Source organism: Amia ocellicauda, chromosome 7 (genome assembly GCF_036373705.1).
Source record: "Amia ocellicauda isolate fAmiCal2 chromosome 7, fAmiCal2.hap1, whole genome shotgun sequence".
In the NCBI taxonomy this organism is placed as follows: Eukaryota; Metazoa; Chordata; class Actinopteri; order Amiiformes; family Amiidae; genus Amia; species Amia ocellicauda.
In genome coordinates this window covers 6,258,437-6,283,451 of record NC_089856.1, presented here as the reverse complement: position 1 = coordinate 6,283,451, position 25,015 = coordinate 6,258,437, and the positions used below count along the sequence as shown (strand labels likewise).

The 25,015-nt window shown below is 37.4% G+C and overlaps 1 protein-coding gene across 1 annotated transcript; it reads right to left on the bottom strand.

Annotated features, from left to right (window-relative positions):
- Positions 1–7,290: 7,290 nt before the first annotated feature.
- LOC136753808 (adhesion G protein-coupled receptor E1) lies at positions 7,291–24,338 on the bottom strand. Its single transcript, XM_066710195.1, has 8 exons — positions 24,288–24,338; positions 14,936–15,168; positions 14,632–14,698; positions 11,989–12,080; positions 11,132–11,291; positions 10,523–10,621; positions 7,482–7,585; positions 7,291–7,381 (listed from the first exon to the last, which is right to left on the bottom strand). Exons 1-8 carry the CDS (start codon positions 24,336–24,338, stop codon positions 7,291–7,293), a joined length of 897 nt encoding a protein of 298 aa, XP_066566292.1.
- Between the last annotated feature and the right edge of the window lie 677 nt (positions 24,339–25,015).

Here is a 25,015-nt window from a genome sequence, read left to right as displayed (position 1 = left end):
ACTTTTGGGGGTGAGGCGGGTGGAGAAGTTGTTTATATTGTCTATTGTATTTATGGCAATAAGGTATCACTGTTGTCTATTGTGTAAATGTCAATTTTAAAATAATTTTGTCACAGCAAATGGTAGCAAATATGGTGTTACATTTCTATTGCTTTTTAATTAATTGCCCAGTTTATCCTTGTAATTTGCTTCAATCTCAGTTTACATACTGAGTTTTTAAAAGCCATTTTACAAATAAAATCATGGCCCAATTATGCCGCCCGATTTCCAAAATCCTAGAATCGCCCCTGTATTCCAGGCTGACATTAAACGTGCATAGCACAATCGAATTTGAATTGTGTGAAAGCCTTAATAAGAATGAATATATACATTTTTGCTAGATATTTGCATGGCGCACTCATCCAATAACTGCGCAAAACTGTTTTCAAATAGTGGGAATTACTGCGCACTGTGGAGTGGCATAGGTGTGTTTGCGTGACACAAGAACAAAATGCTATATTCCAATGTCTTGCAAAGATTTGTGCCATGTTTGAATTTCTGTTACTGACCTTCACAAAGTATTACATAATGTTGTAAACTCGGTTGACTTAACTTTGCATCTATGCAAATAAAATTTGAATATCACATTGTAGGAACATTATAGATCAACCCCTAGTGTTATGGTAGCCCTTCAAACGCGGAAGCTATAATAACATTGTAAACATCAACGGATGCAGAGCAATTGTGTAAGAAGAGTATCTACTGATTTTATAATTTGGATTGTTTTAGAACACACTTATTTTCTCACACAAAGATTAAAAAGACCAGAGCAGCCACATTAGCAACAATTTTTAAAGTAGAAGGGACTACTCCAGGAGCTGATTCCAAGTTGTATTATTTAAGTACATTATTACATTTCATTATAATATTTGTAATATCAACAAGATTTTTTTCATCATTGTTTTGAGAATGAATCTGTACATTGTATGTTTAAATGATTAAACATAAATTATGCCTATATAAGGGGGGTTTGGCATAGAAATATGCGGAAATTGTTTATTTTTGCATTATCTATGATTTTGAATTATCAGAGGTTTTACACTAGACCGACAAATAATTAAAGGAGCGTTCAAATAAAACATTTTCAGTTTTGCCTAATACAAACGAAAACAATGTTTTCAGTCTGTCTAATAAACAGTTGAATATAATTTCACACACAGGGATAGTAAAAGCCTGCAGCTTATTCAAAATTATTTTTTGGCTCTACCTAAATATCAGCATCGCTGTATCTCAGAAAATGTTACAGTATTAGAAGGTAATTTTTAGGAAAAAAATAAAAATAAAAAATAAAATAAAAAAAGAAATATCAGCAATATTTTGATTTTAGAACAGGCATGATATATTAAAAATGGATGAAAATAGTTTCACAAACTGTATTTTGTTGAAATGACCAGTAAATAGGGAATTGCAATAATAATGCTAAGACATTATAAATGATCAATTAAGCTAAATTAAACTGTAGTCACAAGTGTTACACCAGAACCTAATTATATAATGAATGACCTTTTAATTGATTGTTGCAAAATAAAATGGATCTTTTCAGTTGAAATATTCTGAGAGTGCTTTTATGAACTAACCAACAATGTTTGTAATACATCAAATGTTCTGTCAATCTATGGCACTAAACCCAGTCTTTAAAATAAAAATGCTTTAAAAAAGTAAAACATAGCACTTGCCCAGCAACATAGTGAAATTCATCTTGATATTTTTTTTCTTTCTCCAGTCTGCAATTCAGACTCTGAAACCACTCTTTCACAGAAACAAGACAATGCTTTATTTTAATGTAAATGTTCTTTTGGAGAAAGGTAAATGATTTCCTAGCTTTGCATAAACTCTGATTGTGTCAAGTAGTAAATCATCCAAAGAAAGCCACACATAATGGTATCATATACACTCAGTGTACAAAACATTAGGAACACCTTCGTTGTATTGAGTTGCATCCCTTTTTGCCTCAGAACAGCCTCAATTCAGTCGGGGCATGGACTGGCCTATGTAGACTCCCACAGTTGTGTCAAGCTGATTAGCAGTGTAACTCTACTCCAAATAACTCATCCCACAGATGTTCAATTGGATTGAGATCTGGTGACTGGGGAGGCCACTACAGTAAACTGAATTTACTGTCATGTTCGTGGAACCATTCGTGGACAATCCCAGCCTAGTGGCATGAGGTATTATCCTGCTGAAATCATCCATTAGAAGATGGATAGCATGAACCAGGATACATCAGGCCAGACAATGTTTTTCTAATTCCAGGGTTTTCATTCCTTAGTCTACTGCAAAGAAGTAGAACTGTGTTCAGTCATTGGCAGCCATACCCCAATCATGTCAAGGTGTGACAAGTTCATTCTTATATGGGTCTTGCGGCACCAATGTTGTGAGTTGACTAACTGTAGCCTGTCTGTTACTCTGCATACTTCATGTCAGCCTCCTTTAGCCTCTTTTATCAATACAACGAGCTGGCCTGCTGTTGGCTTTAGTCAATACATTATATAAACACCTTTAGCAGCAATTACCACTGTGAGTTTTTGGTTTAAGCCTTCACCAAGTTTGCACATCTGGTCTTTCTTCTTGTTCAAGCTCTGTGAAGTTGAATGGGGATTGTCTTGCCACTCAACCACTATAGGACATTAAATGTCTTGGTTTTATGCCACTTCAGTGTTGCTTTGACTATGTCCTTGGGGTGTGGAGTAGGTTATGTAAATCAAATGGGGGGAAAATTCCAATTTAAATGCATCAAACTTTCAGGTTGTAACACAACAAAATGTGAAAAAGTCCAATGGGGGTGAATATTTCCATATATAGCTATATATATATATATATATATATATATATATATATATATATGTGTGTGTGTGTGTGTGTGTGTGTGTGTGTATAGCTTTCAGTTTTTGGCATTTATTTTCCTAATCAATAATTGCTTTTAAATTTTAATTTGTCCTTAAAGTACAAAATAATTTCAAGTGTTATAGATCACATATTAGTAGCATTTTCAAACATTGACCTTGGTACGTTTTTTCCCACTTTCCTTTCTCTTTGTTGCAGATTCTAGAGAAACAATATTTCTCTTAGGCTTGGGATTCTCTGCTCAAATGATTAAGCAATATCTATTACCATTCATCTCTGCATCTATTTAACAAATACTCCTGGATCACGCATAGGTATTAGACTTAATTTGTAATTGCCTGAAAGATGCACTGAAATACCTGAGCAAAAACATATAATTTGTATGTCAGGGAAATTTTTAAATTTTATCTATTTATTATGCAAAATAATATGTTTTTGTTTCAGTAAGAAGGAAGCAAAAATGCAAAACATGCAAGATAAGTGAATACAATAATACATTGATTTGTACATTATTATCAATTATCAATTTTAGTGCAAACATAATTAATTTCTATCTAGACATGGTGGCAATACAGACATGACTACAAGAAAGAGTAATCTCTGTAAATCCCTCAGGATCTGTGGGTCACAGTTTTTGAGGGCGAAGGAATGGAAGTGATGGTAGTTTGCTTAAGAATTTTGTACAAATTATCTTTCTAATATAATATAATATAATATAATATGCATTATATTATGACTATGCCATCCCAAATTCCTGAGGTTTGGGGACAGTAATACAAACAGTAATATTTGTTTCTTGAGAAAAAAGTAATAATATTAGTATTACATATTAGTTAATTTAAATTGTAGTGCATTATATTACCTGCTACATTCCTTCCTTTTGCCCTGCAAAACAATGTAACTAATATACATAGTCTGGTAATTAATTTAATTCATAAATGGAGGCCAAACAAATAAACAGTAATTTCAGGACATAGGTTGCTGGTTTCCCTTAGTTATCGTGTCAGTAGTGCCACATTAATAATCTGCGAATTAATCCAGCTGGGCAATATGATTTTACAGAACAAGTTTTAATAATCAGCAACTTAATTACAAGTAATCTGCCAGTAGTCTGCTCTAAACTGTGATTCTAATAAAACATTAAATACAATAAAGTGTAAGTGCAGTAGAGATCGCTGTGCACTCGACAAACTCTCCTGCACAGAATTAATTAATAAAAAATCGCTTTCTCAGTGTTAGCATAAAAATAAAAATCCACACTGTAAAATCAAGCTTAATATTTAAATGTGCCTTATCAATTTGTAAATACCTCATCTATCTCCTGCCACAGGTGAAGCAGCATTCTCTAATATGGAAGCAGTGGACACAAACACAGACCGTAAACAGACCGACGGGGGAAAGAAACAGCTGCCTGTGAATCAATAAAGTGCATTCAGTGTGTCTATCAGCGTACATGGCTTATCAAAGGCTATACTAGTCTGAGTTCAGAAAGAAAAGAAAGCATCTGTTCTCATCGAGTGCTCTTCTCATGAGCTCTCGCCTTTTCCATATGACTCCAACCCCGACCTAACCCGACAGAAAGTAGATCTTCAGGATATGTTAAAAATAAAACAATGTAATCGGCATATAATGACATTTTATGACAAGTCTGCCCTACCTCAAAGCCTCTAATCCCTGGATTTGATCTAATAACTACTGTCAATGGCTCTATTACTAAGGCAGAAAGTAAAGGAGATAGAGGGCAATCCTGTCTAGTTCCTTTATATAAAGGGAAAGGGGCAGATGTAATTCTGTTTTTGTGAATCCAATTTAGAAAAGTTGGGGCAAAATTAAATTGTTGAAGTACCTTAAATAAATATGTCCCTTCAACCCTGTCAAATGCCTTTTCTGCATTCAAGGAGCTAGATATATTGGGTTGCTTTCTTGAGCTGGCAACAAAAAAACGATTAGATATAAAATCAGTCTGGTCTTTATGGAGATATTTTCCTAATCTATACGTTATCCATACGTTTCTTTGCAAATGCACATTTCTGTATTAATTCCAAAAATAAATTAATAATAGAATAAACAAATAATAAATATGAATACATGAAAACTTAAATGTCTTTCATTTCTTGTGATATATAGGTTTTGAATGATTATTATATTTTAAATGTAAAATTAAATAATTTGCTGTGCTATACCAAGCCCTGTGATTTGTGCAGGCCCGGCGGCAGCATGAACACTCTAGGAACCAAATCCTCAAGATTCTACACGTATCGAAGCGGCTAGTACATAAAATGTTACACAATCGAGGCGAGGGGGGCCGCCCTTGTACCTCCCGGACAAAGGCACTGCATTGAGCCTTCACGATTTAGCCCCCCATTGTAGTCCATGGAACAACTACCACAAGTCCCCACTAGAGAAGCCCCAGAGAAGCTGACATTCACTTGCTTTAGCCTTATTCTCTCAGTTACATATACAGCGCTGCATTTGTCGCTTCATTTGATCCTATGGAGAGGAGAATTGATTGGCTACATTTTAAACATTCGATGTCTTGAAGGAGCCTTTATTTATACATATGTGTATTTTTATATGTATTTATATGTAGTGTATTTAAGACATTGTAATAGAATGATGACAGGTTCATGCGCACTGGATGGAAGTTAGGTGCCGCCTCCAGAAGTCACAATACACCTGTTTCAGCCTTATTTCTCTCAGCTCCAGTGGCCGCACACTGGATGTTTTAACCCTCCAGCTCGGTGCCTAGAGAAGCCCATGTTGCTTTAACCTTACTGGTCTCAGTTTAATCTCTTACAGTCTCTATTTCTCGCATTTATTGTGATCCTATCGAGGGAAACATGGATAGGCTACATTTAAAAAGTGTTGTGTTTTGAAAGTGCTTTTATTATTATTATTATTATTATTATTATTATTATTATTATTATTATTATTATTATTTCTTGGCAGACGCCCTTATCCAGGGCGACTTACAACATAAGTGCAAACAAAGTGCAAAAATACAGAGAAGTACAGGGCATCAATCGTTACAAATTCAATTTAACTAAAACATAGCAATTCAAAATATAATACATTTTACAAATTCCAATTTACAATTTACACAAGTACAGTAAGTGACTTCCTACATCCTGGACAGTGAAAGCTAAGTGCTGTCAAGATGTAGGGTCACAGTCAAGGGCTACGGGAAAGGGAGCAAGGAGGAAAACAAATCGAAAACACAAGAAGCATAATAAGTGCTATCTAGCCTATATGTAGCCTATATGTGTATATATTTGTTATATTGGTAAATAAAAGACGCAATAACCTCGGGTATGCTTAACATACACTGCTTTTATTATCCACTCTCAATTCTCTGCCGTAAAGCAGTTCATCACTCTCCTGTCACTCTCAGACTTGCCGTGCATCGACATAACATTTCAGCACTGTCAGAACGTTCTGTGCATATACATAACATTTCTTCCCCCCATGGAAAACAAGCAGCAAGATTCCCATTACAGCAGTATAGGTCATAGTTGACCCCCCTCCCTTTCTTGCAAACAAAATAAGCATTCAACAGCTCTTAGGTGTGAAACTCAGTAACAAAATCCTGAAAGTGTCCTGGCCGAGACCAGACACGAGCAGGCTGTGACGGAGGATCAACTTGTTGTTCGGCTTCTGGGACAGTCCCAAATAGCGGGTGGGACGAGAGAAGCTGCATCAGTCTCAACACTAGTTGTCGTTGGGGCTGCCACCTCGCGCAGACAGCTGGCATGCCACCAAGACCCATCAGAAAGGCAGAATGTGGAAGGCCCCAGTTTATCTGTGACCTGCATAGGGGAGGACCAAAACGAACGTAACTTGTGGTCACGATGAGGTCGATAGATCCTGACCCAATCCTGGAAAGAAATGCAGGGTGCTTTCACTCTATGAGAATGATCAAACCGCAGCTTCATTTGATGCTGGCGGAGGTTAACTCTGCTGTGTCCATGTGGTAGAGGGGCTGGTGCTCTAGGTGCCCGGAGCCTATCCAGAGGAAACTGCAGCTCACGTCCTAGCATAAGAGACGCCAGTGAGCAGCCAATTGTGGCATGCTGCGTGGCTCTGTAATGTAACAGAGTGCATAAAAGTGCCGCAGAGAAAGAACACCCCTTGGCCAGGTGAGCTCTGATGCCATTCTTCAGGGTCCGGTTCAGTCTTTCCACGCCCCCATTTGCCTCAGGATGATAAAAGGCTGTACAAATGTGACGGATGCCCCTCTCAGCTAAGAAGGCTGAGAACTCTCCAGACACGAATTGGGGTCCGTTATCTATAGTGAAGGCAGTCCCCAGCAGGCAAAAAGATCATCCAAGAAGGCTGTGACCACTTGGGTTGTGACAGACCCTGCAGAGGTTACCTCAGGCCATTTAGAATGTAGGTCGTAGACCACGATTAGGAACCGTTGGTGATGTGGAACTCCATGTAGCTCCCCGCAGATGTCCAGTTGTAGATGCTCCCAGGGCTTAGCCGGCCACTCGAGGGGCTGCAGCGGAGGTTGGGTAGGAGACCCAGTTTTTCTGCTGACCAAGCAGGCTGTGCAGTCCTTGACCAGGACTTCGATGGCTCTGTCAATCCCCGACTACCAAACCAGGTCCCGACAGCGTGGTTCGATGACTCCAGCCTCCAACAGGTTCCGCAGCTCCGTGGCGACGCCATCGCGGAGTGCCAGTGGAATGCGGAGCAGCGGCTGGATGAGAGGGGTCAAGGAGGAGCTGATGGTTAAATGCTGACAGGCAACCAGGTTGTCTGCAAGTTTGTCTGGAAGTTAATTGGTTTGTCTGTAAGTTTGTCTGTTCATCTGGAAGTTCATCAGTTTGTCTGGAAGTTTGCATGGAAGTTGGTCTGTTTGTCTATTTGTCTATTACTACTGTATGGCCAAATTGATTAATTTCCGAATGAACTACTAAATTGACGGATGAACACTTTTGGCACGAACAGCGTTCCATAATTTCTGGTAGTAGTTCCATTACATTTTACAGAAGCAAATATAGCTTTTTTTGTTTTTGTTTTTTACTATTATTGTAATTTACTTTAATTAACTGAGAATTTAATGTATTTTGATTTGGTTCATGTTTTATGTTATTACTATTTACATTTATGCAAAGGTTACATATGTATATATGTATTTTTTTAAATCAAGGACAAAATGAGAAGGACGTATGACTTATTGTGGTCAATGCTGTACCTTGTTATTTATGCAAGTTTTGTTTTATGTTTTGCATGTAGCAGATAAGCATCCTGTTGTTATTCCCCTGAGTGCTCGCTTTCTCAGTGTTAGCATATATCTTAGAACTTAAGATCTCTTGGATATTTTTATCATGGGATGCTAAAGTATAGGCCTACTATTTCAGTTAAATATTCATCTGATGTACTTAAATGCTGCTTAAAGAGCAAACATAAAATTAGATAGATAATGAATATATTAAATAGACATAGATATTGCTTTAACATGCAAGCTTAAAACTTAGCATATTCAAGTTCTTCAATATGGTTGCTGTTTTGTGTAATAAGATGTATTGCAACATACAGTCATATGTTAAGAACTTTTAAAGATGTGTGTTGAAGTGTGAAGTTTAATATTTTCCCCAGTTGTAACTCATGACTGGGTTTAGTCCATTCCAAGATTCAAACAGCATGAAGACACAGAGTTGCATTGGGTGTTGAAGGAAGATTAGGGCTTTCTGTGTATTCAGTGAGCCTGTATATAGAATGCAAAGCAAGGAATTCAGGCCCGGCGCCGTATTTTAAGGAAAGAAGATACAAGCGCTGATTGGCTTTGTGGGCTGCGCTCTGAGCCCTCATGCTACGTTCCGGTACGTTATTCTGTCTCTCACTGTTAAAATACACCTACCATTAAAATTATAGACTGATCATTTCTTTGTCAGTGGGCAAACGTACAAAATCAGCAGGGGATCAAATACTTTTTTCCCTCACTGTATATAAGAAATAAGGTATAAGCAGTATAATCCACGTGTGTGTGCAGTTTGCACTCTGCTGTATCCTACACGGCAGTGCTTGAAATAAAATAATAATGTAAAATTATAGCAACAGTTCTGGGTGGTGAAATAAACGTTTTATGACTACAAATGGATGGATCTTTCAGGAACAATAGGTGGTTGGGGCAATCAAACGTGCATACAGTGTTAATTTTTAATGATATTCGTGGCTTTTCTGATTGTATCCATTTATTTCGAACAAAGCTGCTAAAGAATGAACAGGACGTAACGTCATGTAAGTTTTTTAGATCTCTGATTTCTGGTACATGAGCTAGACATGAACAACACCAAATGTGTTTCTACTAGAATAACCTGAGAAAATATGGATTTTCGGAGGAGTTTGTTAGTGGTTTGTTCTCGATCACATTCTTCTTTTTTTTTAATTATTATTCTTGTCACTGTTATTTGCAAGACTATTCCCCAGGTTTTGCTGCACTTCAGCAGGTCTTCTGTTACTTCACGTGTGGCAATCCTTCAGGCTCAACATAAAATAACATGTATTTAAAAAAAGCCCAGTCCTGCTCTATAAACTAGAGAATGAGAGCTTTTTGTGGGTCTCTCTCTGAATAGCATTCAGATGCCAGTAATCCATGGAAGCCGATGCCCGATTGCATACAAACTAAAGTTGTTTCATTTATACAAAATTTTATACTTCTGGTAAAATTACATTCATAAATCTAAATTCTGATGAAAAAGCACTTTTAAACAAGGGAATAATTAAACCACAAGTAAAATTACTTCATAATAAGTTTATGAAAAGCAAACACATTAATCTACAAACTCACACAAAAAAATTAAGAAAAGGTAATCTAGGTATTAAAACAATTATTGATAACCACCCCCATGACATTTATATTGATGTTCACAAAATCAGAATCAGAATCACAAAGTCTTATTGAGTCCCTTTAGCATATTTGATTATATATACAGTTTCAATTTTACAGATTAGTTTGAACTGTGCCTATTATAACTTCAACACATTTGACATACAGAAAAAAAGACTTGTCTGAAAGACTGCAATTCTGCACAAATGGTCTTTTCTTCTCCATGTTTGGTTATTACAAACATTCTCTCTGGTTTGATGCTGCATCTTCAGACATTTCATCCTTCTGAAATAGGGAAAGGAGATGGAAAATGTATAAAGCCTCATTCCTTTCTACTTTAAATACTTGCAAATTTAAACAACTTCAGTAGTTATAAGCAGTTAAAAGAAGGTTAGTAGTATACTGCACTACCCATATGGCTTATAATTTGCTTATGCATCAGCAGCATTTGGAATTTGAAAAAATGAGCCAATGTAAATACTACCAACTTTATTCTGACAGAATTATGTATGTATTTATTTTTATTTGCAATGCGCGTACAATTTCTTATGGCAGGAACAATGATGTTGTTCCCTAGCACATGTTTCTCTTAAATAAAAGTAACTTTTCTTTAATTATTGCCTACATGTTTTGAGAATGTCCCCTACACTATTTAAAACAAACCCCTAAAAAAAACTAGGATATTTCAAACATGTTTATTTTTTAGAAATATTTTTTTTAAAAGAAGACATGACATTTCTGTAGTTAAAACCATCTGCCTAATGAACAAAGGATTTAAATAAGAAGCATGTGAATACCGCTTACCATTATGCTTTTCATTGAGCTTAATGTGGATGTTGAGGAAACTAAAGTATTGTTTGGTGAACACAGGGAGTTCCACCATTTCTTGTACTCCTCTCGTACCTACACAACAGGCAATAAACCTAACTAATTAGTATTATTATTTAAGTTGAAATGAGCAATATTTCTTGACAAATGTATTGATTTGAAAGATAATCTGTTTATTTTTACTAGTTCAGTTAGGTCTGTATTAACAAGAGGTGCATTAGTGTAAAGTGATTCCACACAAACCGATTATTTTCCCCATAGTACTGGTATAAATGAGCGATATCTTCCTGAATCACACAGAAACCCATAGACCCCATGTTATAAATGGTATTAGGGCCTAAATGACATTACAGACAATATCTAGTCAGACAATTTTGCAAATATAAAAACCTTTTATACTACCATGATCTGTGAAAGTTAAAAAATGTATGATGCTAGGAAGTATTTTTTAATTTTTCCAGATTGGTAGTATTGTTCTGTTTGCATACAAGATACATTTATTTAATTTATTTTAAGACCAGGCTTTCCAGCACACTACAATATGTACACTTTCAGAAACCTTGGATCACTGGAAACAAATGTTACCTCTTTGTTTAGCAAACAGTGAACTATGAAAATAAAGGTCCCCTGTTGTGAATTGAGCAAAACAAACAGGTGGCGGATGAAGTCAGGTTCATTAAAGAAGCCTAGCAGCCAACCACAGCCTAATATCACAAACTGCATAAGGGCTTTAAACACCATCACCCTGAAAGAGACATAAAACAAACAGTTAACCTGCCTCCGAACTGACTAAAATAAAATATTATGTCCATTAAGATGTTTGAAAAAAGCACTTTCATTACCCTTTTAACACTTTTTTCTTGCAAATGTGGGTGAATATATGTTTTTAAAAATATTTTTTTTCTGTTGCACTTTGGAAATGCCCCAACTTTTATAATACATGTGTGGTTTAACACTAGCACTGCCATAGCCACTTTTGCAATTAAATTGTAAAAATCTTAGCATATGTGAATTTCTTGCGCGTGTCGGATCTTGTGTAACTAAATATTAGAATTGTATACATATATGGTGTTTCAGCTGTAAACTCTTCAAGATTATTACATTATAAATACTTTCTTCTTCAACAGCCAGACACACAGTTTATGCAGTAGGGTATATTGAATATAATACAGCTGACAATCTGGGCTTTGTCAGTTGGTAAGCCTTGATTCAAACCAGTAATAAGGAAATAATGAACAAATGAAAAAGGGGTGTCAGGGAACCAATAGGAACCCTCATGCCAACAACAACAGACCAGGAGCAGGACCCAATAGGCCAAGCTCTATTGTTAAAGAAAAAAACAAAACTGTATGGGGAAAGCAACAGTGCACACTTCATCCACCATGTACTCTAGGAGCAAGACATCAGGGTCTGCTCTACTGTGAACAGCTACGTTGTCTTACCTGGTGTCTCTAATGCTGGATATTTCACTGTTCAGGTGAGCCAGAGTGGATTGCAATTCTGCTATAATTGCAAAAAATAGAAGGAAGTTCACCTGTGGAAATACAAGTGGTAGAAATTAGAACTGGATAAAGCCCCACAGTTCATCACATAAGCATAAGAATCTGAGCAGAAGAAGCTTCAAGAAAGACTTCAATAATTATAATATGTAACAACTGAATTGGTTATGATCACTATGGGAACTATTAGAGGGTTTAATGTTATAACTACAGTGAGGGAAAAAAGTATTTGATCCCCTGCTGATTTTGTACATTTGCCCACTGACAAATAAATGATCAGTCTATAATTTTAATGTTAGGTGTATTTCAACAGTGAGAGACAGAATAAAACCCAAACAATCCAGAAAAACGCACTGGAAAACAGTAGTGCATTACTCAGCAGATCAGTATATGTTATTTTCTAATTTAGAATAACCAAGGGTATTCCTGTAATAGGTAGAATTTGGAAATACACTGTGTAGCCCTGCATGGCTCCAGTATTCTCAGAATTTAATTGAACAACCAGTAACAGAAACCCAAATGCCCATTTGTTGGTCAGATGCATAAGAAACATGCTTTGTTTTGTGCTTTTCATTTCTCAGTGGCTAATAACATATAATTGTATGCAGAATTTGTCCACCTCACAAATTTTCGAGCTATATGCCTAATTTTTTTCTTAACTACTAATGAAACACCCTTAGGTGTTTACAAACGAGAGGAGGCCATTAGACCCATCATGCTCATTTGGTGTCCATTAATATCTGAGTGATCCAAGGATACTATCCAGTCTATTTTAAAATGTTACCAAATTTTCAGCTTTAACCACATCGCTGGGTAGTTTGTTCCAGATTGTGACAACTCTCTGTGTGAAGAAGTGTCTCCTGTTTTCCATCTTGAATGCCTCGAAGCCCAATTTCCATTTGTGTCCCCGGGTGCGTGTGTCCCTGCTGATCTGGAAAAAGCTCCTCTGGCTTGATGTGGTTGATGTCTTTCATGATTTTGAAGACTTGAATCTAGTCCCCACGTAGTCTCCTCTGTTCCAGGGTGAAAAGGTTCAGTTCCCTCAGTCTCTCCGAGTAGGACATTCCCTTCAGACCTGGAATAAGTCTGGTTGCTCTCCTCTGAACTGCGATATCTTTCCTGAAGTGTGGAGCCCGGAACTGTCCACAGTATTCCAGATGAGGTCTAACTAGTGCATTGTACAGTCTTAACATTACTGCCCCTGTTCTAAATTCTACACTTTTGACAACATACCCTAACACTCTGTTTGCCTTTTTTATTGCTTCCCCACATTGTTTGGATGGAGAATGTGAGGAGTCCACGTAGACTCCTAGATCGCCCCGGAATAAGTGCGTCTGCCAATAAATAAATAAATAATCTTTCTCATGTGTTACTTCATCTAGTTATATTCCTCCAATAGTGTAATAATAGTGGACATTTCTGTTACCTGCTTGTAATACCTTGCACTTGTCCACATTGAATTTCATCTGCCAGGTGTTGGCCCGCACCTGAATATTATCTATTAACCTGTGCTGCCAAGATTGTATCTGCTGAGCCACCTATCATCTGCAAATTTGACAAGTTTGCTAACTATCCCAGAGTCCAGATCATTAATATAGATTAGAAAAAGTAAAGGCCGTAATACTGATCCATGTGGAACTCCACTAACAACCTCACTCCAGCTAGAAGCAATTCCTCTAATTGACATCCTCTGTTTCCTATACATCAACCAGTTCATAATCCATCTACTTACATTACCCTGAATGCCTACAGCTTCCAATCTGAGGATTAGTCTTTGGTGTGGAACCTTATCTAAAGCTTTTGAGAATCTAACCTTCATACAGTATGTGAAATAATGTGCAGAAGCAAATAATGTGTTAAGAAATTGAAAAATAATCTACGTTATTAGTAGAACCTATTGAATTTTGCCTTTTATTTTGAGAAGGTTAAAGGACAACTAAACAGTATATCTTATCATTAATAAAGTTGGGTTGTGGATCAAATTATTATCTGATTGGTTATCGTAAATTAAAAAACTTCCCAAAGGGAAACACAAATAGCCTATTGAGATAATATAGCATTTGTTTGATGTAATGCTGGAGCTCTACTTTATTAAATAATTATTAAATAGTTATGAAATTATTAAATACATCTGTACTAACTGAGCTCTGCTATATCACCACTGCAAGACTTTATTTTTGTGCTAGATTGTTTAGTAAAAAACAATTAAGAAAGTATGAGAAATACATATTCTGTAGAGATTTATCGATCTAACCAGAAGATTAAAAAGTTATAGCTGTTGCTCAAAATAAAAGTTAAAAAGTTAAAAAGAATATAAAAAAACAGGCAACAAAGCACTAAGTGGTTGCCATAGAAATGTCTAGATCACAAGGCTATGTCTTTTGTCTGGACGATTCTTGTATTATGCATGTATTCATAGAAATGAAACTCCAGAACAAAAACACATGCAACATGTTACCTGTAATTCTAGTAAGGAAATAGTTTTTTTTAATAATTATTAATTTAGTTATATTTTGAAGAAATACTGCTCAACTGCCTTGTTAGAGATAAGGTAGAGAAGTCAAGAGGGGGAAATAAAATACATACCCCCAGTACATAACACAACGGGCCCAGAAAACTCCACCTGAAATTCTGCTCAGTCTTCAACCAGCAGCTGAAATATAAAAAATAAAACTACCTTTTGAACACTGTACAATTATACTGCAGATTTGACAAAACAGAAAAAAAATGTATAACTTTATTTACCAATTAACTTCTATCTTTGACAACTATGTTATCAGAAATAATTTTAATTTAATGACTGGCCTCGAAAAACATTTTGTAAACAGCACATTCATTTGGCAGCACATATCTTCATCTGATAAAGAGCACTAACATGAAAAGGACTTACTGTTCATCGCCATATCCCTTAGGAATGACTCCTGCTGACACAGCTACAATAATTGTAGGGACACCATATCCAATTAGTAAAAGGTAGCCACAATGCAATCCTTGTCTCTGTAAGACCTTCACTTTCTTCAAGTTCTTTACTAGTAGGTAGAGCTGAATTGCCTCCAGGAACATCCATGCAAAGCTGCACAGAAAGAGGTAGTGCAGGGTGCCAGCAATTGCTGAACACAGAACCTGCAGATAAGCAAAGATATGCAGCAAGATTTATCTTCTAGAGATAATAATTGTTCACCACTGTTTTCTTCTGCATTAAGTTTAGGTATTTTCAAACCACCTTGGTGTGAGTAGATTAAAATGTGTTGTATTAAAGTATTATATAGTGTCAGTAGGGAAATTATTTGACATTTTACAGTATTACAATATTTTCCAACAGTAAAGAACAAACAAACAAAAAAACAGTACAGGGGCAATTATCATTAATGACTTTGGTTTGAGGTAATTATGATCATGAAATAAGGAATACCCCAAATATTACTTTCAATTAAATTAGCAAACACACTTAGCAAGCAACATGATCATCCCATACAGTTTGCAATACACAAATCACAGGGTGTTTTAATGTTGTAAGTGTTATTGTTTATTAAACTAATTGGCATCTTATTTGATGGCACATCTGAGGTTATTGGAGGTTGTTGATGACTGGAAATGCATCTCTGTAGAGGTTTGCTCTATGGAGTTCAGATTTGGAGTTTCCCTGACCAGTCCACATGGGTAATGTTTTCATGTCACTCAAGATATCGGTTCACAAGCTGAAACCTACCTCTTAAAGCATTTAGCCTTCTTGCATATTCAAATAGATTTTACTCTTCTTTCACCCATCCTATTGCTCTTAGTCTTTGACCCCAACATTGTTCTCATTGATTCTCCACAAAAAAATGTCAACAAGCAGAGTAGGATCTGAGCAGTGATGGGGTTTTGCATTTTCAGAGACTTAACTTATTTAATTTGCTTACACTCAAGTAGTAACTCAGTTGTTGTTAATCTTTTTGTTTTTAACCCCTTAGTCCCCAAATGCAAACCCACATTTCTCACAAAAAGATACATCCTGTTGAGATTCCATGAATTACAAATATTAATAATGAAAGAAGTAATAATTTACTTAAGAATCCAACTGGGAATCAGCTCCTCACGTAGCCATTTCTCATCTGATGATAATATCCTCTGTATGTACTATCAGATTATTTAAATTAAACATCTCTTCTACTTGCTTAGCTGAAAATGTTGCTAATGAAGCTGCTACAGACTTCTTTTTTGTCTTTTTATGAGATACTTTCCAAAATCTGCAGATTCTCTTATACACTCACTCTGCGTACCTTGAAGTTTACAAGGCTATAGCTTCAGTGTTTGAAGGGCTACTGCAAGACGGCTAGGATCAATAATTTACACAAAGCCTCATCGATCAAACTAAATAATTGACAATAACTACACTGAAATATTCCAACTGAAACGTATTTAAAAACACAAATTGAGTTATGACAGTGTAAAGTGTTGCAGCAACTCTTTGTTGCTTGGATTAATGTGTATAACAGTTAAATTTTGCAATATTGCAACTTAGATATATAATGACATTTATATCAATCCAATACTTCAGTTATGTTTTTTTTTGTTTTCAAACCTCATATTTTTTGAGATTCATTATCTGGATGTCCACAATCAGAAAGAGTGTGTGAGACAGGAACAGGCAGATGCTGAGATGGAGACGAGCAGTGTTGTTGATCTTAGGATTCCATGTACAAAACACAAAGGTTAAAATGGCCAGGCCAAGGAAAACCAGGCCAATAATCACAACAATATTGCTGATCCTCTGCAGCTGTTGATATTCCTGAAATAAAAATAAAATAATAATAATAACTGTATTGTGAAGGCATCAATTTTATTAGCTGTATACAGGCCCAAAATAAGCTGGTTGTAAAACATACTTTGCATTAATAAATAAACTTAAGCTTTTTAATAACCTCAGTTATACAGTATAATGGTTGGGCTCCACATTTGCAAACTGACTCCTGACTCGAGGGGTTAAATAACAAGAGCTGGGCTAAACTGATTAATACAATAAGTGTTAGACATATAGTGAGGGAAAAAAGTATTTGATCCCCTGCTGATTTTGTACGTTTGCCCACTGACAAAGAAATGATCAGTCTATAATTTTAATGGTAGGTGTATTTTAACAGTGAGAGACAGAATAACAACAACAAAATCCAGAAAAATGCATTTCAAAAAAGTTATAAATTGATTTGCATGTTAATGAGGGAAATAAGTATTTGACCCCTTCGACTTAGTACTTGGTGGCAAAACCCTTGTTGGCAATCACAGAGGTCAGACGTTTCTTGTAGTTGGCCACCAGGTTTGCACACATCTCAGGAGGGATTTTGTCCCACTCCTCTTTGCAGATCCTCTCCAAGTTATTAAGGTTTCGAGGCTGACGTTTGGCAACTCGAACCTTCAGCTCCCTCCACAGATTTTCTATGGGATTAAGGTCTGGAGACTGGCTAGGCCACTCCAGGACCTTAATGCGCTTCTTCTTGAGCCACTCCTTTGTTGCCTTGGCTGTGTGTTTTGGGTCATTGTCATGCTGGAATACCCATCCACGACCCATTTTCAATGCCCTGGCTGAGGGAAGGAGGTTCTCACCCAAGATTTGACGGTACATGGCCCCGTCCATCGTCCCTTTGATGCGGTGCAGTTGTTCTGTCCCCTTAGCAGAAAAACACCCCCAAAGCATAATGTTTCCACCTCCATGTTTGACGGTGGGGATTGTGTTCTTGAGGTCATTCCTCCTCCTCCAAACACGGCGAGTTGAGTTGATGCCAAAAAGCTCAATTTTGGTCTCATTGACCACAACACTTTCACCCAGTTCTCCTCTGAATCATTCAGATGTTCATTGGCAAACTTCAGACGGGCCTGTACATGTGCTTTCTTGAGCAGGGGGACCTTGCGGGCGCTGCAGGATTTCAGTCCTTCATGGCGTAGTGTGTTACCAATTGTTCTCTTGGTGACTATGGTCCCAGCTGCCTTGAGATCATTAACAAGATCCTCCCGTGTAGTTCTGGTCTGATTCCTCACCGTTCTTCATGATCATTGAAACTCCACGAGGTGAGATCTTGCATGGAGCCCCAGACCGAGGGAGACTGACAGTTATTTTGTGTTTCTTCCATCTGTGAATAATTGCACCAGCTGTTATCACCTTCTCACCAGCTGCTTGGCGATGGTCTTGTAGCCCATTCCAGCCTTGTGTAGGTCTACAATCTTGTCCCTGACATCCTTGGACAGCTCTTTGGTCGTGGCCATGGTGGAGAGTTTGGAATTTGATTGTTTGATTCCTTCTGTGGACAGGTGTCTTTTATACAGGTAACAAGCTGAGATTAGGAGCACTCCTTTTAAGAGAGTGCTCCTAATCTCAGCTTGTTACCTGTATAAAAGATACCTGGGAGTCAGAAATCTTGCTGATTGATAGGGGATCAAATACTTATTTCCCTCATTAACATGCAAATCAATTTATAACTTTTTTGAAATGTGTTTTTCTGGATTTTTTTGTTGTTATTCTGTCTCTCACTGTTAAAATACACCTACCATTAAAATTATAGACTGATCATTTCTTTGTCAGTGGGCAAACGTACAAAATCAGCAGGGGATCAAATACTTTTTTCCCTCACTGTACTTTGCTGATTGTTCAAAAGAAAAAAGGTTTTGTTTTGTTATTATTGCCTTTGCCTATGAGGTGCAAATGATTAAAGGATGTTAGATCTATATAAGTTTGTCTCTGGTCTGTGCTGGTCAGTCAATTTGTTGCAAAATGTATATGCTGGTATTGGTGTCATCCCCCCAAAAGCCAAACCTAGACACTTGACTTGGTGACGTATCATATTAGCTGTGGGATATCAGCTTGAATGCTGTCTACACAATGACTTTCCAGTATGGATAAGACTAGACATTGGAGACCAAAAGGAGGAAAAACAGCTAACAAATAAACACAATTGCAAGCACTGCAAATGAAAGAGATGCAATGGACATCACTACTACAGCACTGGACCCTGAAGGTAGCTGAAGCAATGGCAGCTAAAGCTGGTGCCCGACCCAAAGCAACTGTGACCGTCACAGTCCAGACTCAGTGTAAAATAATACAGATCACTTTAAAAGAGTAAGCACAGAAACCAAACCAGCAGCTGGAGTGTCCAGTGGCCTGCTGGATGACATAATTTCACTATTTAAATGGCTGGCTGTTCAACAAGTGGAGAATGAGAAGATATCATAATGAGGAGGCATATCAGGTGAGAGACCATGGACAACAGAGTTATAGCGATTCCAGGAGTAATACATTTTGAAGATTTGAAGCTTCAGGAAGGACAACTTCAGAGAGACACATGTCAGGAATGGGCAGAGCTTCTAAGAGCTCTGAAAGAAGCAGAACCTCAAAAGAAAACAAAATGTAAAATCAGTACAGTACAGTATGCCTCCCAGCATGGCCCTTTGCCGTAGCAGACTTATTGCTCTATTGTTCTGGATGGAGCTGCTGTGGTATGTAGCAGAATCAAATACCGAGCCGGGAGATCTGACCTACACTGGCTACACCTGCATAGTTCTGAGTGAAGCTATACTGTTACCATGGGATCAATGGTGTAGTTGAGGGCATACACAGGTATAAGCTGTATTCCAAATTGGAAAGGTATTGAAGAACCTGAGGTCTTGCCAAAGGTTTAATATAATAAAATGTATGTCAGCTTATGAATAAAAGTATATAATCTGTTGTGTATGCACAATTGTATATCTCTCTCTTTGTTGTTTAAGTTTATTTTGCGCGGCAACCGCATCCTGTCTCTCACTGTCTCTTACATTTCTTTCTCAGGAATGTCCTTTCAGATAAGATAACTATGACCTCGAACCATTGCCTGGCAATCTCATCTCCATGCAGAACAGCTGATGTGGGGCAACCAGGCTGAACCAACCCTCGTGCACAGTTGGGATACTGCTCCCCACTATGCACCTCTCGTATAACACTGTGATTATATATTTATGTTAGCTTGGGGTGCCACCCTTTCAGAAACCTGTGGAGAGCAAGAATGCTTCACTCTCAGGTGTGTTCTCCCCATGCTGCATGTGTATTCAAAATAAAGACACCTTTTTGCACCTGAACTCCTGATCTGCCGTCTCATCCTTAAAAAGGGTTCTTCAGGTATAAAAGAAAAAACGGAAGTTTTTATTTACATATATACATATACTACCTTGTAATTGTTTTCAGTCTGCATTATCAGTGCAAAAGTCGAAAGGTGAGTACAGCTACATGTTGTGTGCGTGTCATTCTCATCTGTTTTTGTACAGCCTTCCAAAGACCATTTGTTGTGATCCCAGTACACACAGGTCAACAATCCATTTGTCTGTACTGCCTATGAAAAAAAAAATACAGAAGCTATATTAACTTTACATTCAAAACAACAACATGCCTTAATGAATTAATTGTTCTTGCATTATCTTTACAGATGTATTGATAATGAAGACACTTAAGCTTTTACAGCCATATCAAATTAGCTTAGAAGTAACAGCCACCATAAAACCATTAAAAATCCCTGCACCACCATATCAAACCAAGGGCCGGATTAAATCAAAACTTTGACCCACCCGCTAATAGAAAACTACAAACCTGTACATCATAGCGGTTACATTTTATGAATAAAAGAATGTGTCATCTCAATTGAAGGCGCAAATGAGTACAGTTCTGTAGTTTTCTATTAGCAGATGGGTCAAAGTTTTGATTTAATCCGACCCCAAGTGGCACAAACATGAACTACAAACATGAACTAAACTACTATTGCACTAATCAGCTTAGTTGATTGAGAAACCAAACTCCATAACTAACCTGGATATGTTTCAATGTAAAATTTACAGGATGCATTACAGTTTTGTTTGTTTTCAGCAAAGAGCCTTCTACAACATCTGACAGCATTGTTGTGTCATTTTTTGTTTCCAAGTATTTGGCTTTAAGAAGTTTTTCCATTCCAATATATGACATAAATGAAACAGCTGCAAATCCTGTGGAACAAATATGTAATAATAGTTATTGCTTTAACACCTTGTTGTTATAAAATGTGTTATTGTTATTGATATCAAAACACCTTTCAAGCTGCGGCCTAGAGGCACAATGCACTAGTTAGACCTCATCTGGAATACTGTGTGCAGTTCTGGGCACCACACTTCAAGAAGGATAATTGCTGCTCTAGAGGCAGTTCAGAGGAGAGCAACCAGACTTATTCCAGGTCTGAAGGGAATGTCCTACTGAGAGGCTGAGGGAACTGAACCTTTTCACCCTGGAACAGAGGAGACTATGTGGGGACTTAATCCAGGGACACACGCACCCGAGGACACAAATGGAAATTGGGCTTCAAGGCATTCAAAACGGAAAACAGGAGACACTTCTTCACACAGAGAGTCGTCACAATCTGGAAAAAACTCCCCAGTGATGTGGTAGATGCTGAAAGTTTAGGAACATTTAAAAATAGACTGCATAGGTTCCTTAGATCACTTAGTTATAATGGACACCAAACAAGCACGATGGGTCGAATGGCCTCCTCTCATTTGTAAACTTCTTATGTTCTTATGTAACTGTACACCTTTTGTTTTATGCCCAAAGGATATTTATTACTTATATATCATTCTGAAGAAATATGGCTAAAGAAAAAATAGGGCTTCCCCAAGGATTTCTTAATTTTTCTTAATAGAAGTATAATGTACACATTGAATCATTATTTGAAATATTACTTACTTCAATATCAAATATAAATACACATATTAAAAACCATAGGTTAATATACTATATTATTGTCAGTTATGTTCAGATGAATAAAATTATATAATTTTGTTAATCATGTATCACAGTACCAATTGTAAAATATATGCATGAGAAAACAAATTGTGCAATTACTGTACTTAAAAAATGTTGAAGCATTATGACTTACTGTTATTGTTCTCGGCAATGCTGTGCAGATCGATACCCATTATGTTTCCGTTGGTCTTTATTTGAGGATTTTTACTGATATTTGAATTGTTCCCAATCATAAGCAAGTAGACATCTGAAAAATACAATGTATATTAAAATCAAATTCCAATCAAACATGTAGGGCTGCCCCCTGAAATTCGACGAATCAAATTATCAGTTGGAGCCCCCTCAGTCGACTGAAATTCTTCAAGTCGAGCAGTAGTTTTTTATTTTTTTTGCTTTTTTTGGTCAGTCAAATCAAAAGTTATTGGAATACTACAATAATTGTAGATGTAGGCCTGTATTAGTTAGCATGTCTGAGAGGGGAACATTCTTCCTCAATGGGAGACCAAACACAGTGCTTCGTGTATGAGCTGGCAAGTAGCATTTTGTTCTGGCAGACGGCACAGAAAAATCTTTAAGGCTCTAGCCTCCATGGACCACTGTGATTTGACTGCTAAACTGTCAGCAAACTTAAAGTAGAGGGTTGTACCAAAATGGGTGTTTGTAGAAATACAAAAAAATCTCGTGTTCGTTTTACCTTATATTTTCAAAAGGTAAATTGATGGGAAATAAGCCCAATTTAGATTAGGTATATTCATGTGTTTGTTTATATTACATATTCATAGGTGTTTTTAGCCAACCCCAAGAGGTATTTTTGCTATAAGCGTGAAAATAAGACCCGCGCCGTCAATTTTTGAGTCTTTTTGCCAAGTTCTCGATCTGTTTACAGTGATTCCAGTGGAGCCGCTGCGAGCCAGGACTCACAGCGCAGAGCTGAGCAGCCACTCACTTCGTGGGGTTTATATGTTTTTTTTAGTTTGTTTTAAACCCAGTTACAAACGTTTTACGATTACATGTTGTTTTTAATGTTTAAAGTGAAATAAAACATTTTGGTTAGCTTGATTTAAATACATGTGTGCTGTCTGTCACATTATTCCGACAAATCCATATAGTAGCCCGTTGTTGGCAATTCAAATCTTGCATCATATGCAGCTGTCTTCTATTGATTTTTCAATGCAAAAAAATATGTTCCCGTGACTCTGTTGCATTTGCTTATGTTAATGTGGTCGAAATCATCACTGAAACTCATGCCAATGGCTTTTCTGATTCCCAGATAGTCTATTATGAACAAAAAAGAAAAAAAGGAAACAAATACTCGATTCTCTGTATTGAACAGCCAAATCCCATTCAACTGACAAAATTCTGAGTCGGGTACAGCCCTACAAACATGTTAAGCCAATTCCTGTAACACCTATGCAGAATTTACATGCATAATCTAACGTGCTCATTTCATATTCAGAATTTTGGATCAGATGTGCATTTTCATTTATAGGAATGAGATCTCCCAGATATTACCAGACTGCCACTGTAAGGCAGTGTAGACTGAGAAGGGGGCATGGTTTAATTAGGAAGTGAAAAGTAGTTTGTTAGGGCACTCTCTCCAACATGTGGCCAGGCGGGTAGGGTTTTTTATGAGCTGTATGTATATACAGTACTGTACAAAAGTTTTAGGCAGGTGTGAAAAAATGCTGTAATATGTTATATTATATTTATAATAGATTATATTTATCAATTAACAAAATGCAAAGTGAGTGAATAGAAGAAAAATCTACATCAAATCAATATTTGGTGTGACCACCCTTTGCCTTCAAAACAGCATCAATTCTTCTAGGTACACTTGCACACAGTTTTTGAAGGATCTTGCAGGTAGGTTGGCCGAAACATCTTGGAGAACTAACCACAGTTTTTCTGGATTTAGGCAGCCTCAGTCGCTGTAATCACAGACAGACTTGATGATGTTGAGATCAGGGCTCTGTGGGGGCCATACCATCACTTCCAGGACTCCTTGTTCTTAATGACTTTCACTGTATGTTTGGGGTCATTGTCATGCTGCAGAATAAATTTGGGGCCAATCAGAAGCCTCCCTGATGGTATTACATGATGGATAAGCATCTGCCTGTACTTCTCAGCATTGAGGAGACCATTAATTCTGACCAAATCCCCAACTCCATTTGCAAGAAATGCAGCCCCAAATTTGCAAGAAACCTCCACCATGCTTCACTGTTGCCTGCAGGCACTGATTCGTGTACCGCTCTCTAGGCCTTTGGTGAACAAACTGCCTTCTGCTACAGCCAAATATTTCAAATTTTGACTCATCAGTCCAAAGCACCTGCTGCCATTTGTCTGCACCCCAGTTCCTTTGTTTTCATGCATAGTTGAGTCGCTTGGCCTTGTTGCCACGTCAGAAGTATTGCTTTTTGGCCACAAGTCTTCTATGAAGGCCACTTCTGACCAGACTTCTCTGGACAGTAGATGTGTGTACCAGGATCCCACTGTTTTCTGCCAATTCTGAGCTGATGGCACTGCTGGACATCTTCCAATTGCGAAGGGAAATAAGCATGATTTGTCTTTCATCTGCTGCAGTAAGTTTCCTTAACCGACCACTGTGTCTACAGTCCTCAGTGTTGCCCGTTTCTTTGTGCTTCTTTCCAGCACATCTGGAAACCCCTGTCTGCCTTGAAAGACCTTGCTGATGCAGTATAACTACCTTGTGTCGTGTTGCTGTGCTCAGTCTTGCCACGGTGTATGACTTTTGACAGTAAACTGGGATGGACAATGACCCGAAGCATACTGTGAAAGCAACCCAATACTTTTCTAAGGCGAAGAAGTGGAATGTTCTGCAATGGCCAAGTCAATCACCTGACCTGAATCCAATTGAGCATGCATTTCACTTACTGAAGGCAAAACTGAAGGCAAAACGGCCCAAGAACAAGCAGGAACTAAAGTCAGCTGCAATACAGGCCTGGCATCACCAGGGAAGAAACCCAACATCTGGTGATGTCTATGGGTTCCAGACTTCAGGCAGTCATTGACTGCAAAGAATTTGCAACCAAGTATTGAAACCAAGTTTGTCGGTTACAAATCCACTGTGGTGGCGTACAGAGCCAAAATGATTACAATTTTGTCAGTGTCCAAATATTTACGGACCTAACTGTATATTGTTGGATTGTGAAGGAAGGGCTCACTTATGTTATATTTGGCACTATTTTG